This window comes from Ursus americanus, chromosome 3 (genome assembly GCF_024610735.1).
Source record: "Ursus americanus isolate L20-20 chromosome 3, mUrsAme1.1.p, whole genome shotgun sequence".
Lineage (NCBI taxonomy): Eukaryota > Metazoa > Chordata > Mammalia > Carnivora > Ursidae > Ursus > Ursus americanus.
In genome coordinates, this window is record NC_142129.1 from 27,013,705 (window position 1) to 27,030,533 (window position 16,829).

Here is a 16,829-nt window from a genome sequence, read left to right on the forward strand (position 1 = left end):
TGACCACAGAAAAGACTTATTTATTCAATCATGTGATATTTTTCCACACTCAATTTATTTTGGATATTAATTGAATGTATGTATCTTTAAAAATTATTTCCTGTAACAACATTGTGTATTTTTTGGATTATTAAAATAATAATAGTTGTAGACAGTTATTCACTATTAAGTCCCCTTAGTACTTGTAGGCAGTTGGTTGTCAAGCAAGAATCTATAAGACCTAGTATCTTCTAGTTTTTTCCCTGTCATTAGCTGATTCTACAATAAAAGAAACATCTATTTTCCTGATCTAAAATTCTTATTCTGACCTGTTAAATAACGTGGTTGTTCTGATAATGTGAAAAGAATTTAAACTATAGAAATGGCGGATATTTGTGATTTAAATCTTCGGATGAAGTTTCTTTTAACAAAGTTGGCGTCAGTATAGAAGGAATTTGAAGAAGTGGTAGTTTTCTTAGTTTTGGGTCAGTGTGGGTGGTGCTTTATATATGGACAGGTAGCAGTGGCTCTGAGAAGAGAACCACCTTCCCAAGACTGTCATGGCTGTGGAAGGAGGCTGAGAGTCTTACACTTTATGAATCATTTGGGCTTTAAAATTTTTTAATTTCAAAATAATTTCATACTTACAGAAAAGTTACAAATATAGTACAAATAATTTTTGCATATCTTTCATGCAGATTTGTCAAGCATTTATAACAGTTTACCAGGGTTTCTTCTATTTATATACACATACATATTATTATTTTCAGAATCACTTGAGAGTAACTTGCCAATATGATCCCCCTTTATAATACTTTGAGATGCATATCCTTTAAAAAATTTATTTATTTATGTGTGAGAGAGAAAGAGTGTATGTGAGTGAGCAGAGGGGAGGGGCAGAGGGAGGGGGAGAGAGAAACTTTAGTGGACTCCCCATTGAGCATAGCGCCTGATGCCAGGCTCTGCCATGCTCCGTCTCACAATCCTGAGATCAGGACCTAAGCTGAAACCAACTCAACTGGGCCACCCAGACGTCCCCAAGATGTGAATCCTAAAATCAAGGGCATTATCATAGTATTACCAAAATCAGAATATGTAATTTTTAGTTTAGCAAATGTATGCTTACTTGGACCAAAGTGTAGGTGAAGTGAAAGTATAGTCTAGAAATTATATTTTCTATACTTATGGTACAGAAACTGTTTAGCTGCTTAAGGGAATTAGAGTCTACTTAATGGGTAATAAATCAATACAGAAAATTATTCTGTTTTAGAATTAAATCTGTGATGTAATAAGATTTACACAAGGTATTCAAAAAGGTACTCTAGAGATACAAAAAAAGCAGAGTCGTTGAACATAGGGAATCAGGGAAATCATTCCTGACAGTGCAGAGTAATAAGCCTGAGAGGTAAAAATGCCCTATCGAAGGACAGTGGGAGGGAGTCACATCCCAGAATTCATCCTTTATCTTATTTTCGCCCTTGACAAAGTTCTGATGATGAATATGCTATGGCAGTAATTTAGTACTGAAATACCAGGAATGCGTAAGATAGGACAGGTGCTATTTCTACAGAAGTTGATACAGTACTTTTTCCCTTTAATTAACAAATTTTAACCCTAACATTATTGGGCTAATAGATTTCCTTTCCTAAGCACTTGTCCGTACGTTGTTTTTTAATAATACCTTCTCAGTTATGAAAGACAAGAAGTAATGGAGTTGATTAGCCGTAATTACTTTAAAGGAATGGAAAGAATGTTTTTAAAAACTTAATTAAGCCACTGTCAATCTAGAGCTTAAGGGACAGTCACTGTTTTTTTATATTTCTAGCATTTATATATTAAACTTTAAGCGTATAAGCTATTCTTGCATTCACTATAATTTTTCTGGAGTAATCAGAAAGGGCTTTATATACTTTTCAGACTTAGCAAGTTTAAGATAAAAGGAAGTGAAAGAGGCATTCTTAGACTGATAATACGATTGTAGCAAAATTTTGAAAATCCAGTTACTGAAAATAGGTTATGATTAGGTGGTTTCTTCAGTATTAAAATTTTATAAATTGTTTTATAAGGTTTATAGTGCCAGCCATTTTTATGTGGAATGTTATTGAACTGTTTCACGGGTCTTTATTTCTTAAGCAGATGTTTTAAGAATTTGTTTTAAATTTATATAAATGTTTAAATGTAGATTTTAATTTTTTGGTTTTTTTTTAAGTTCACATATACATTCAGTGTTTTACGTTATATTTGGTCATTTGGCAAGAGAATTTCCATAATGGAATTTCACTCTATTTGATAATACATTGTTTCCTTCACAAGCTGTTACTTCTTGTTTTTTGGTTTAAAAAAAAAAAGTAAATGATTTTTTTTTGAAGATTTATTTATTTATTTATTTATTTGAGAGAGAGCGTGTGCTTGCGTTCCTGCCTGAGGTGGGGAAGGGGGAGAGGGATACCAGTGGACTCCCTACAGAGTGGGGAGCAGACGGTGGGCTCTGTCTGATGATCCCTGAGATCATGACCTGAGCTGAAATCAAGAGTTGGACGCCCAACCGACTGAGCCACCCAGATGCCCCTAAAAGGACTTTTTAGAGGGTTTTTTTTCTTGGTATCTACTTTCCTAGTTGTTTTTCTTTTTAGAAATGAATGCATTTTGACAGCATCATACTAAAAGAGCTGTAATTTATATGAATTTGACTTAGAAAATAAATTTATTCATCTGATTTTGAATCCTTCAGCCTGGTCTTTAATACCTTTAGATAATATATGCAAAATCCTTTTTCTTAAAGTTTTTAGTGTTAGGAGTTTGAGGTCAGGGAACCCAAGCAGATGATGATATGTATTATAATTGCAGAAGAGCAAAGTATGTTTTGAGCAGGCCAAAGTCATACTGAACATTCTTCAGTGTCCTTTTTTAAGCCCAATATTCTAGTATATACATTTTTTATGTTTCTAAGCGATTTCATAATTTTTTTTAACGGCTCTTCTGGAAATTTTCCTGCTGCTTTGTGTCCTATTCATGACTCTGAATTCAAAGATGAGGGGTGCCTGGGTGGCTCAGTCATTAAGCATCTGCCTTCGGCTCGGCATGATCCCAGGGTCCTGGGATCGAGCCCTGCATCAGGCTCCCTGATCTGCTGGAAGCCTGCTTCTTCTCTCCCACTCCCCCTACTTCTGTTCCTTTCTCTCTGGCTGTCTCTATGTCTGTCAAATAAATAAATAAAATCTTTAAAAAAAAAAAAAAAGAAAAGAAAAAGATGAGTCTGGTCTACAAAAGTTAAAAACATAACATGAAGTAGTGTTACTTATGAAAGTCTTTATACAATTTTGGTCCCCAAAAGTACACTGATCTTACATTTTTTACTTTATTATTATAAAAGACCTGTATATATATATTAGCTCTTTGGAATCCTCTTATAAAAGGAGGGCATTCCCCAGCCATAGTTAAGTAACCTAAAACAGCTTTATCTCTAAATCTTAATGTAGTCTGTTTTTTTTAACAATGCCCAGTATTCATTGAACTGATGTACTGTTCTTACTTAAATCATCCGTCACTTCTGGTTTTTTAAATTCCTTTTATTTAAAAAACCATAACTAATGTATTTATATAGATATTTTGTTTCATATTTATATAACAAATAATAAATTTTTGTTGTATTTTAAATTATTTCCTTGATTTCTGGTTTTGGAGTGAATTACTAGATTTAGACCAGAAAACATGATTATTATTTTCAGAGGATTTGTAAGTGCTGTGTATCACTCTTTCAGAAACTAAAATCGAATAGTTACATCTGAGATTATAATATAAAAAAAAACCTTTTATTTAGAATTAAACTAACGTTTCCATTATTTCATGATGCGGTCATGAGGGAGGTGGCAACATGGTAAAACTTAATGTGCTATGTTCCTTGTGTGTAACTATTAGCTCTTCTCTTACACATCTAAAAGTGTACTAATTATTAGGCATATCCTTGGGAAAATTAGTACAATAGTAACTCAAATAATTCTTCATATCTTCAGCATAGCTCTCAAGTATAGCTTTCAAGCATGGCCTTGTGCAAGTCACTTAATATCTTTTTTCCCTCAGTTTTGCCATCTTTAAAAAAGGTGATATTAGAGGGGCTCAGTTGGTTAAGTGTCTGCCTTCAGCTCAGGTCATAATCCCGGGGTCCTGGGATCAAGACCGCATTGGGCTCCCTACTGAGTGGGGTGCCTGCTTCTCCCTCTCCCTCTGCCTGCCGCTCCTCTTGCTTGCCTCTCTCTGTCAAATAAAATCTTTAAAAAATATAAAAAAGGTGATATTAGAATCTATCTTCCAGGATGATGATATGTTCAAAGTGTCCAGCACTATAATTAGTACCTTCAAATCTTGCTTTCAAGTTTGATTTAGTACCATGCTAAAGTAGTTACTGGCTATATGGACAGTCAGCCTTTACTAACACTACTACTTCATTACTTAAACATTCACTGTATTAGAAAATGGTATAGTAGTCCTCCCTTATCCATGATTTTGTTCTCCCCAGTTTCCGTTATCCATGGTCAGTCAACTGCGGTTTGGAAGCAGATGATCCTCCTTCTGACATATTGTCAGAAGGTCAGTAGTATCCTACTGCTACGTCATAATGCCTATGCCATTCACCTCACTTCATCTGCTCGCATAGGCATTTTCTCATCTCACATCGTCACAAGGATGAGTATGGTACACTAAGATATTTTGAGAGAGATCCCACATTCACATAACTTTTATTACAATAGTTATAATAGTTCTATTTTACTTTTCGTTGTTTTTAATCTCTTGCTGTGCCTAATTTATAAATTAAACTTCATCTTAGACATTTAAGAAAAAACATAGCCTATATGGAATTTGTACTATCTGCAGTTTCAGGCATCCATTGGAGGGTCTTGGCATGTATGCCCCATGGATAAAGGGGGACTACTATATATTACAAGGAGTAAGAATATAGGATCTGAAGTCACAAATTGCCGGGATTGGAACTCTGCCGCTTTGCCGTGTGATTTGGGGCAAATTATTTATCCCTTTAACCTTGGGTTTTACAAGCATAAAATGAGATTATAATAGTAATAAGTTTAAATGGAGTTGTATTTAAAAGTGCTTAACACGATTTTTGACGCGTTCTGAGCATCAGTAAATGTTCGCTTTCCATAGTTATTTTTAGTGCGGTTATTGTGTTACTACTGCATAAGAAATTACTTCAGAAAATAATGGCTGAAAGTAACAATAGATGTTTATTATTTCCTTGTTTCTGTGGGACAGGAAATCAGGAGCTACATAGCTGGGTGGTTCTGGTTGGATGTCTCTCATGAGTTTGCAGTGAAGATGTCAGCAGGGGCTGTGGTCATCTGAATGTTATTTTGAACCAAATGGCTATAAATTTTATATTTTCCAGACTATGTCTTCAGCAGTGGTACAGTTATATGCAGCAGATCGTAACTGTATGTGGTCAAAGAAGTGCAGCGGTGTCGCTTGTCTTGTTAAGGACAATCCACAGAGATCTTATTTTTTAAGAATATTTGATATTAAGGTGAGTTTTGTTTTGCTTCCACTTTAAACTTTAGGTGAATAGGTTTTTTAACCTCAGTTGTAATTTTCATATATATATTTGTATATATTGTTATATAATTTTTGTTCAGCCTGTATGTATTGTTTAAATTATACTTAATGTTAGAAGAGTGAAGCTTGGTTTTAGATAATGAATCATGGGCATTGCAACCAAACAGGAATACGTTGTAAGCCAGAACATGAATAGTTCACTATTTTATCTTTCCACAGCCACCACACATTAAAGGATTTTTTTTGTTTTTGTTTTTAATATCTTTACATCTTGGGCTTTTCCTATAGTCTCTCTTTTTCTAATGATACGCTTTTATTCCATTTTGTCCATTGCAGAGTAGCATATATAGTCCTTTCAGGGAACTATAAAATATATTTTAGTTTAGTATGTACTGTTAGTTACTTCAGTCTATGTTCAAAGCATGATACAATATCTATAATAATGTATTTGCTACCTATATTTCCTTATGTTGTTTCTCAACATAGGTATGTTCAGATTTTCACAGCTTTGTACTTCTCACATTCAAACACAAACCCATGTTGTCCTAGATTGGATGCCCATTCTCAGGTATTCACCCTCTTAGAGTTACCATGGAAGTAATTACCTTTGTGCAGAGATGAAGTCTCCATTTATCTTTTAAAACCTTTTCTGTAGGGGATGCCTGGATGGCTTAGTTGGTTAAGCATCTGCCTTCGGCTCAGGTCATGGGATCAAGTCCCATATCAGGTTCCTTGCTCAGCGGGGAGCCTGCTTCTCCCTCTGCCTGCCTCGCTCTCTCACTCCAACAAATAAGTACATTTTTTAAAAAACCTTTTCTGTCAGTAGGCTTTTGTAATATTTATATGTGGCAATAAGTATAATGGAATAATTACCCAAAAAACCTGACTTTGAACTCTCCTGGATGATACTTAAGGATAGATAGATTGTAGTCAAACTGTTTTACTTCTCTGGGCCTTGGCTTATTTATTTGTAAAATGGGAGAACCATCTGGGTCTATTGCAAAGTGTTTCCCTGAGATTAAATAAAACTTAAGTTACTGTACTTTGTAACTTTGTGCTTAACATCCACTTCTCCATACTGCCAGACAGCTGAGAGATGTGGCATACTCCTGTTAGCAGGGGCTTACTATGGCAATGATCCTAGAGGATAGGGTACACATGCAGAGTTTGAAAGTAACTAGTTAGGTTTGTTGGGTTTTGTTTTGTTTTGTTTTGTTTTTTGGTTTTTTTTTTTTTTTTGACATATTTCTCATCACAGGTGAGAAGCACTGTTTAGAAATCAAGTGCACATATAACTCCACTGAGAAGAAAGGAATTGCATTATATGTGTATACGGTTTTTCTAAATCATGGTGTAGGTAGAACTTTGCTTTTGAAATAGGACAATAGTTACATTTCTCTAACCACTTATTTCTAATTATAGGTAACCACTGCTGAATACTTGCAGTTAGCCACCTTTTGGTATTAGGTTAATTGTATTTCTTCTACTGTAGCCATAGATGTGACAGTCCAGTCATCCATGGTTCTCTTAACCATACTTAACCTTGGTGCACTTTAATCATCAGTCTCTTTCTGCACATGATGGACACTAACTCCTTTTTACCAGTATTTAATTAGAGGGCCACTGTGTAAAAGTTAGGAATTCGAAAATTGTTCACGAACAGTACCGAGAAGGTAAATTTGACCCTCCCAGAATCTACAGAATTGAGGAAAAGAGCGTGAAATGTTCCTGTAATATTTGATAGCGCACAGGCTATTGCTGTTGGAACTATGCATTGATAATCAGTACAACAGTAGTCTAGTCCTTCTAACACTGATGATCTAGTAATTGTTCTAGTTTCGTATTTGACTGAGTAACTGTGTTTGGGAATACAAGGCTAATGAGGTTGTGTCTTATCATACTGAATTAAACTCATTTGATACATAGTTTTTATGAAACAAAAATCCAGAATTTACTCTTTCGTTATTAAGAAATTACTGATTAAATTATATGTTATTTATGTTTTATACACGTGTGTTTTCTGTGCATGTAAAAGCTATTGTTAATATAAACAATTCCCTGAATATGAGTCATTTATTTTATTTTATTCCTAGAGACTGTCTTTTTGGTAACTCTTAATTTTAACTTTTTTCTAGGATGGGAAACTATTGTGGGAACAAGAGCTATACAATAACTTTGTATATAATAGTCCTAGAGGATATTTTCATACCTTTGCTGGAGATGTAAGTCATATTTTTTTTTATTGCCCCATTTAATGTAATTGTTTTTATATTTGTGGAAAGCATTTATGAGCTTTCCGTGTAAACACTGTATAAAGTAAAAAGAATTATTTTACTTTTAAAAGCTTCTTCATAGATAGTATAGCTAAATAGGAAGAAATGGCTAAGATTTTAAAGGGCCGAAAAAAAAAAAAGATTCCAAAGAGTACTGTAAGTAGAATTTGCTACGTAGGAAAGAAATTTGTTTTTTTCGTCATCTTTGTCTTTGGACAGATAGGTTAATCTTTCTGAGATTTAGTTTTTTTATGTATAAAAATGAAGTCTTTATTGCCCACTAATCCATGGTATCTTTTAAATATTGAATGTTATATTGCCATTCAAATTATTTTGTGAAAGAATAGTTCATGGCCTAGAAGAGTGCTAAAGTACAATAAATGCTTGTAGGGGGAAAACAGAATTCAAAAAATTTATTGCATATACTTGAGGAAGATGTTAGAAGAATTTCCATACCATATGCTTACAGGGTCACCATATGTAACCAGGTTATAGGTGATGTTAATTTTCTTTATTTTCATCCTTTTATTTCCTAAGTTTTCTATAATGAGAAAAAAAGGTCAGATTAGATGATATATCTTTTCAAAAAGTATTTTATTCTCTAGCTGTTATTTTTCATGTTTTTCTTAATAAAATATAAATATATTTACATATATAAAAATGTGTATTAATGCCACAATCCATGTTAGTGTGTTTGCACATTTTTAATAATTTATCTGAATTAAGGTTATGATTTAAATAATACCTACAATTAAGCTGTAAAATAAAAACATAACCTAGTAAAGATAGAGCTGACCTGCATTTGACAAACTTTTTCGGTGTTTGCCTTTTCTAAAATCCAAATTATTTTATAGAGTGCTCTATTGAAAGATCAAATTCAGTTTGCTGTTTTTGTTGTTGTTATTGAAGGTGGAGTATTCCCATTTAATATTTGAATGTCCACTATGAGAGGCAACCTTTCTAATAGTAGTCTTTTACTTTGCCTTCTCTATGCTTTTAGTATTCTTAAGTTATTTAGGTAAATTTAAAACTAAGCTAACTAAGCTCTTGTCTGCTAGTAAACTCAGCTTTCCTTCTTCAGAAGTGTACTTTGTTGGTTATCAACTTTTTCATTAAATAGAGCTAGATTCATATTTTTTGTTGTTTACCATTTTTAATAAAAATATTTCAGACTTGTCAAGTTGCTCTTAATTTTGCCAATGAAGAAGAAGCAAAAAAATTCCGAAAAGCAGTTACAGACTTGTTGGGCCGGCGACAAAGGAAATCTGGTAAACTTTTTTTTTTTTTTTTTATTCTTTTAAACAGAAGCTGGCAGACTATGGCTTATAGGACAGATCTGGCCCACACCTGTTTTTATAAATAAAGTTTTAGTGAGATACAGCTATGCTCATCGGTTTACATTTTGTCTGTATAATACATCTGATGGCTGCTTTTTTGTCACAACAGTTGGGTAGTTACAACAAAGACTGTTTGGCACACAAAGCCTAAAATATTTATTCTCTGGACCCTTACAGAAAAAAAAAAAAAAAAATATATATATATATATATATATATATATATGTATATACACACACACTAATCCTTACTTACAAGAAGTGTTTTTATTAAGAACTAATTTTTTCAGATTTACTGAAGAACTCTTTCTGATAACCTTTTTTGTTTGTAACATTCCGTATATACTGACTCTTAAACTTGCATTTTTATGGCATTGTTCTTAACTTACATTCTTAGAATATTTAATACTTTGTGAACAAAGACTTTTTAGGCAAGCCTAGAAGCAAATAAGCAAAGTTGCAAACAAAATCTGTAAACATTGTTTTGTCTCTATTTTGTCCCGAATGTTGTCTGTTATAAAACCATAAGGAAGTAAGTTTAATGCATGAGACTATAATACATATAAAATAATTAAAGAATGATGCAGTCTAGTATAGAATTTTAAATTTATTGATACGGAAGTATTTGACAACAGTGTACTAGGCCTTTCTGTTGTCAGGTGGGAGAAGGGTGATTAGGAAAGGTGAACCTCTCTAAAATTACCATCTTAAGGTCAGTTTTAGGAGAAAGAACATATGGGAGTTGAGATCACCAAATAGATCCCCTTAAAACTAGCCATGCCATATACTTCTTGGAAAGTTTTTCTGTACATCTGGGGGTATATGTCACCACAGTTTTGAAGATCACTGTATTCCAGGATGTGCTTTACCACTAGGAAGGACTAAGCCTTGAAAAAATAAGACATTGGATCCAGAAAACAGGAATGTAAAACCATGTATTCCATTTTGTACATCTTTATTGTTATTTTAATGGGTTTCCAAGAGGCAGGTGAGATAAAAATGAAAACGAAATGAACTAAGTTATTGCCTCACAATTGCCTTCTTATTATACCTCAATTACAATGAGTAAATAGAATTATTAGGGACCTATTTTGTGTTTCTTCTTTTTGGGACGAAGAACATGTACTACTTGATTCCATGCTAGGAAAGGATTTAAAGGTATAGAATGATTTATGGTTCAGCGCCCTACTTCAGTGACATAGTCAGGTGCTAGGCCAGGGCTCTCTGGGGCTCCTTGTAGTCAAAATATGTGATATTTCCAAATTAAAACAAGTAAAAAATGTTTCCTGAAATATAGACTAATGGACTTTGAAATAGGAAGGTCACTTAAAGGTGTTTTTCAGCTGGTACAGGAATTTTGTTTTATGTAGTTCCTAAACTTTTAAGCATGGTGTTTCAGAAATAGAAAGATCACATTAGGGATGCAGCTGAGTGATCGTTGGGTAGTGCTTCATGCTAAGTCAGACTCCAGCCTCGCCTGTCTTTAACTTAGATGTGTAGGGTCTGATTTTTGGAGCAACAAAGAATTAGTCTATTTTCTTTTCCTCCCAGTAGCCATTTAATATTGGAAGCCATCTGTCATGTTCTCATGCCTTTACTTCTTTAGTTTAACTAGTTTCAGTTTCTTACTCCTCACATTATGTAGTTTATGGATGCATCATCCCGTATACCGTGAATATCATAGATTTTTATGTCTTCTTTAGATGGTCCAGATTTGAAGAAGTGATCCAGCTTCACATACAGTGGTCATATTTCAACACAGTACTCCACAAGTATCTTTGCTAGTTCATTCTAAAGTACCTCTTGATTTGATTAAATACTGTTCTGCAAATGTTTCTAGCAAATACCTCACACCAGTAGCTCCCATTCTTCTTTGTTCAACCAAACCCTCCCTTTTTCCATATGAATGGCTCTCAAGCCAGGTTAGTGTCTTACTTGTAAATTACTTTTTAGAACTTATGCTCTGAACTTTATATTTATCTCATTATATTTCCAATTCTGTGTTATCAATTTAAGAAGTATTTCCTCTCTGGTTGCAGAGATAACATCACCTGGGAAATGGGAGATTGACATTCACTGACATAGATAGGACTTGCTTTCGGAAAGTTACTTCATCAGACCACCAGATGAAGTAATAAATTTGTATTTCCCATTGCCAAGATTTTTTAACTTGTCCCCCAGATAAATCCTATTAATTTTAGTTTATGGCTGTTTACAAACTAATTACTTTAGCATATCATTATTTATGATTATTTCTCTTATAATTTTGGGCAGTTTTGTATTAAAAATCTGTGGAAATTACATTTGTTTAAAATTCTTCAACCACTTTTGAATTTCTTAAAACCAAAATGATATCAAACTTGGTATGTAAGAGTCTGAGTGCAAAGGATTGGTAGTTCTCCTGATTTTACTACTTCCTAATCTGTTATAGCTTTTTATTATTATTTTGGTCTGCCTTAGTGATCAGACATTTCTGAGTATTCTCATTACCCTTATGCTTTCATTGAGTTACATAGCTTTGAAAACTGTCCATATGCTGATGCCTCCCAAAGTTTTATCTACATTGTTGACCTCTCCCCCAACCTTCAGACTTGTTTATTTCAACTGGGCCTCAGAATAACCTTCAGACTTAACATGTCTGAGCAGAACAGTTGATCCATGTTCCCTAACCCCAGTTAGACCTGTTGCTACTCCTCCCCACGTCTTCCCCAATTTGGTAAAAGGCTCCACTCTGGCTCACCATGATCTCTCATAAATCCTATTAGTGAGTCTCTTGTCTCTGCCTTCAAAAACATATCCTGGATCTATTCCTCATCACCTCTGTGGCCCCCCTAATCTAAGCCCCCATCATCTGTCACCTGGACTACTATAACTCCCTCACTAGTCTCCCTGCTGCCACTCAGTGCCCCCTATGATCTCTTTTCCACATAGTAGCCAAAGTTAACTTTTAAAAACATAGATTAGATTATTCACTGGCCCTATTGAAAACCCTACAAGAGCTTCCTATCATATATAGAATACAATCTATATTCCTTACCCTGGGCTGTGGGATCCTATATGATCCAGTCCAGGGTCTCTTTCTGACTTCTCTTTTACTCTTCTGTTGGCTCACTCTAGTCCAAGCTTCATGATGTTCCTTCATGCTGTTCCCTCCTTAGGGCCTTTAAATATGTTGTTCCCTCTCTTATTTTATTCAGATGTTAGTTCCTCGGAGAAACCTTTCTTAGCCACTTATACATTGATTTAGGAATAAGACAGTTTAGGTAAATTAATTTTTTATGTTGATTTTGTATTGCATATATCTAATAATATTATTTTAATTTATTTTCTAACAGAGAAAAGACGAGACCCCCCAAATGGTAAGCTTTTTGATACAAATTATTGATCTAGAAGATTTTAGACTATAGTTTAATCCTTTTAGAAACATGTATCATTAATAATATTTAATATCTGTGATCAAATACTGTAGTTTATTGTGTCATTTTAAGATAACAAAGATGAGTCTTAGAAATGTACTATTCTTTGGCTTTTTTATAGGATGGAGGAGGACTACATAGGGTGAAGATCGTTATTAATATCTTCATTCTATATTGACAATTAAGTTTAGAAACTGTGTAATCTTGTCTTAATATCTTCCTTAAAGGTGGTAGAGTTTATGTAGCATACTTGTTCATTTCTTACTTTAAGATTTATGTTTTTTTCTTATTTCAAAATACTATTTCACACTGGTAGTATGAAACTAGCCCCTGTGGGAATGAGCACTGACTTTAATGGTGTGTTTAGAACTAATATAGCTGTATATTACCCTCCTTAATTTGATGATGAGCACTTGAAGTATTGAGAATTCATTTAAAAAAAAAAAACATGCATACCAGAAAGGTATACATTCCAAAATGAAAAGGAATTCCAAAATAAAAAGGACAAAGTCCCAGATCTTTAGGGCAGAGATTCTCATCCTGGACTCCATAAGCCCTCCCTGAAATAGTGTGCTAAATTTTTAAGTGTATATATTTTCTCTGGGGAGAGAGGATACAGAGCTTTCATCACGTTTAAATTGGGTCCCTGACCTTGTGGAGGTAAGGAACCCTGGCTCCAGGAACCTTCATTATAATGGAGAATATGGCTTTTTTTTTTTTTTTTAAGCATCTCACATCCTCTCAGAATTTAGATAGCTTATTCCAGGAAACAGTATATGACAACTATCGGTGATTGTTAGGGTTTGTTTCTCTTAAACAGATATATTGCTTTCTGATTTTGTCCTTAAATTTCTTTTCCTGATATAAAAACATGAACCAAATATTGCTTTATTAAATTTTGGATTATTTACCTTATTACAATTAAAAAAAAAAACTACCTTCAGTAAGGCATACCTTGTGCCAAGTACTTTGACTTTGTCTTTTAAGTAGAAATTTTGATACTTATTTTATAGGACTGCTGTGGAGATTAAATGAAGTAATCAAAGTACTTAGCATAGTCCTTACTAAATACTAGTTATCATGATGAAGACAATGACAACAATAATTATAGCAGCTGCTATTTAATGATCATTTACTACCAGCCAGGCACTGTCCAGCAGTCTTATGAAGTGGCTGCTATTATCCCCATTTTATAGGAGAGCAAACGGGCACAAGTGGGTAATTTGCTCAGAGTCACAAAACTATGAAGTGGTAGAGCAGGATTCAGTCTCAAGCAGTCTTAACTCCACAGCCTGGCCCCTTAATCACTATGCTGTGTCCATAAGATTTTGAAGGAGAAACTGAGACCTAGAAAGGGTAAATAACCTGCCTTAAGTAACTCGGCTGATACGTGACGGAGGCAAAAGGAAGCAGAAGCCGCTGAGTCAGAAGTCATTCATCTGTGAACTCCTACAGCAGTGTTAGAATTTTTTCCCTTATTGCATGCTTAATGTTTTAGTCCTTTTGAATTTATTATTCTGCATTCTGTAAGCATGTATTGAGTACAGTGAGGAAGGCTTCCTAGAAGTGGCATCTTTGGGAAAAGTAACCTCAGATTTTAGAGTGTAGATGTTGTATAAATAATATAATTAAAGTTAACAGTATAAATATTTTATAGAGTTTTCAAAATTTTACTCTTTTCAATACATATAAAATGTACTTCCGAAGAGGCACCTAATCCATGAATACACAGAATTTGGATATTCTTTTTTTTTTTTTTTTTAGATGTTATTTATTTATTCATTTATCTGGGAGAGAGAGAGAGAGCTCCGAGCAGGAGGAGGAGAAGAGGGGAAGGGAGAGGGACAAGCAGACTCTCTGCTGAGATCCTGACCTGAGACCAAACCAAGAGTCTGACACTTAACCGACTGAGCCACCCAGGCATCCCATGAATTTGTATATTCTTTATGTGACACTGGTGTCTTGCAACTTTATTACTCCTAGTGGGAGAGGTACTCATAATTAGAGTTTCTTTCTCTGTGATTGCTCTTGGTTTTAAATCTTTAGGTCTGTAGTTTTAACCCTTTGGCAAAGTGATCCCAAACTTCTTTTCATTAAATGAGAGTTTAAAAAAATAGTATCATTAAAAGGCAAAATTATATGGCTATGTATTGCCAGCATTTATATATTTCCTTATAAAATAGACATATAATATGGTATTAACATATTACGTACACAATAAAGGATGAAATAATTATTAATAGGAGTTTTAATATTTTTTTCCTGCAGTGCAGTCATTTGTCTTGCTCTCCCCACTATGTGGAAACCACTGTTTGGAGGGCAGCATATTACGTTTCCGCATTTGGTACACGACTACCAGGCGCAGTGGACACCTTACCACCTTGCTGTGTCCATGCAGGTGCTTTGTCTTAAATCCTCATTTGGATTATCAGTTTAGTAGACTTTTTCAAATTTTAACTATTAAAAAGACACTTTATGTAGAAGTAACATATATTCCTGAAATGCAATTCAGTGTCTTCCTCACTAACTCCTAATCCATACATCTTTCTTTTTTCTTTATCGGTCAGTCTCACCTTTTAGCTTAGACGCTTTCCAATGATTTGTTCTCAGCTTCATGACTGCTTGACATCAGAGGCCTCTGGGCCACCTGTTTCTCAACTATTTTGCCTTGGTGAGAGTTCTCTGCTTTTTACGTAATTAAGGGGAAGACTTTAGTTTGTTCTTTTAGTTTTAAAATTAACTAGAAATGCTGTTCAGTGAGAATATTAAAAAGCCTTTTCTGTGACAATTTTCTTTAATCAGAAAATGGTAATTTGTCATTTGACTGTTTTTTTTTTTTTTAAAGGAGGGAAATCGCCCCCTCCATTATATATTTACTTAGTATATGTTCTTAGGATGAGTATAATTTCGTAAATGGAATAATTAAATTAATTTTTACTTGAAGTGATTTAAGAGTATCTCCATTACCAGGTCTTCCATAAACTTTATTAAAAAAATGACTCTGCCTTACCCAGGTTGTCACTTTTGAAACAAATATTTAATTAGGCTTTAGAACACCATTTTAAACTTACTTCCAAACACCTTCAAACTCTGAAGTAAATGACTATTACCAACAGAAATAACCAAGTACCTAATCTCATGATTATGTAGGAAACCTTTTTTCTAAATTTTGAAAGTTATTAGTAAATATTTATTGAATGAAGAAATGTTGAACTATATAAATTGAGAGAACTAATTGGTAAGGAAATGATATATGATAACATTGGTAAAGTTAGCCTAATCAATCACCTTATGGTTTGACTTTAGTGTAAAAAGTACAGTAGTAGTAAATAGAAAGGGTAGTGGACTAGGAACCAAGGTAGCAGAATTCATCTTCACTTTTGTCACTAATTGTATGACTTTAGACAGGTCATCTGACTCTTTTCATCCTTAGGTTTCATCTATAAGATGAAAAGTGTAGAAAAACACTCTAATTTCCCAGCTAATACTAATTTTCTGTATATATCTATAATTTGAACTTTCTTAGATAGACTTAATTAAATAATGTTTTAACCAGTAATGAAATTCATGTGTAATGACACTAAATAGCTAATTCAAAGGCTTTATAAACTGCTTGGCAGTAACAGTGTATACATAACTCCTTTTGGGATAGAGTGAGGAGGGGAAACACAGTCTGACTACAGTATGAATTAAACGTTGTTATTCATTCCACATACCACTTACATTTTGTTCCTGTCTTCTTTATCCTTAAACTTTCTTCAGAGATGGCTGAATTATTACCTCTAGTGAGTTATAAATCAGGCTTACAAGAATCTTAACTTTAGGGGCGCCTGGGTGGCACAGCGGTTAAGCGTCTGCCTTCAGCTCAGGGCGTGATCCCGGTGTTCCGGGATCGAGCCCCACATCAGGCTCTTCTGCTATGAGCCTGCTTCTTCCTCTCCCACTCCCCCTGCTTGTGTTCCCTCTCTCGTTGGCTGTCTCTATCTCTGTCAAATAAATAAATAAAATCTTAAAAAAAAAAAAAAAGAATCTTAACTTTATTAAATTTCCCAGGAAAGAATTTATTAGCTTGGATAATTTAAACTATTCAACTTCACTTTACCCAATTCTTTTTTTTTTTTTAAAGATTATTTATTTATTTATTCGACAGAGATAGAGACAGCCAGCAAGAGAGGGAACACAGCAGGGGGAGTGAGAGAGGAAGAAGCAGGCTCACAGTGGAGGAGCCCGATGCGGGGCTTGATCCCATAACGCCGGGATCA

At 34.1% G+C, this 16,829-nt stretch overlaps 1 protein-coding gene across 1 annotated transcript in view; it reads left to right on the forward strand.

Annotated features, from left to right (window-relative positions):
* The window catches only part of WASL (WASP like actin nucleation promoting factor), a 64,281-nt gene that overhangs the window by 27,737 nt on the left and 19,715 nt on the right, over positions 1–16,829 (forward strand). The window contains exons 2-5 of the mRNA XM_045792733.2: positions 5,381–5,515; positions 7,680–7,766; positions 8,989–9,085; positions 12,487–12,510. Coding sequence (XP_045648689.1) covers positions 5,381–5,515; positions 7,680–7,766; positions 8,989–9,085; positions 12,487–12,510 — 343 coding nt within the window. The remainder of the gene's footprint in view (positions 1–5,380; positions 5,516–7,679; positions 7,767–8,988; positions 9,086–12,486; positions 12,511–16,829) is intronic.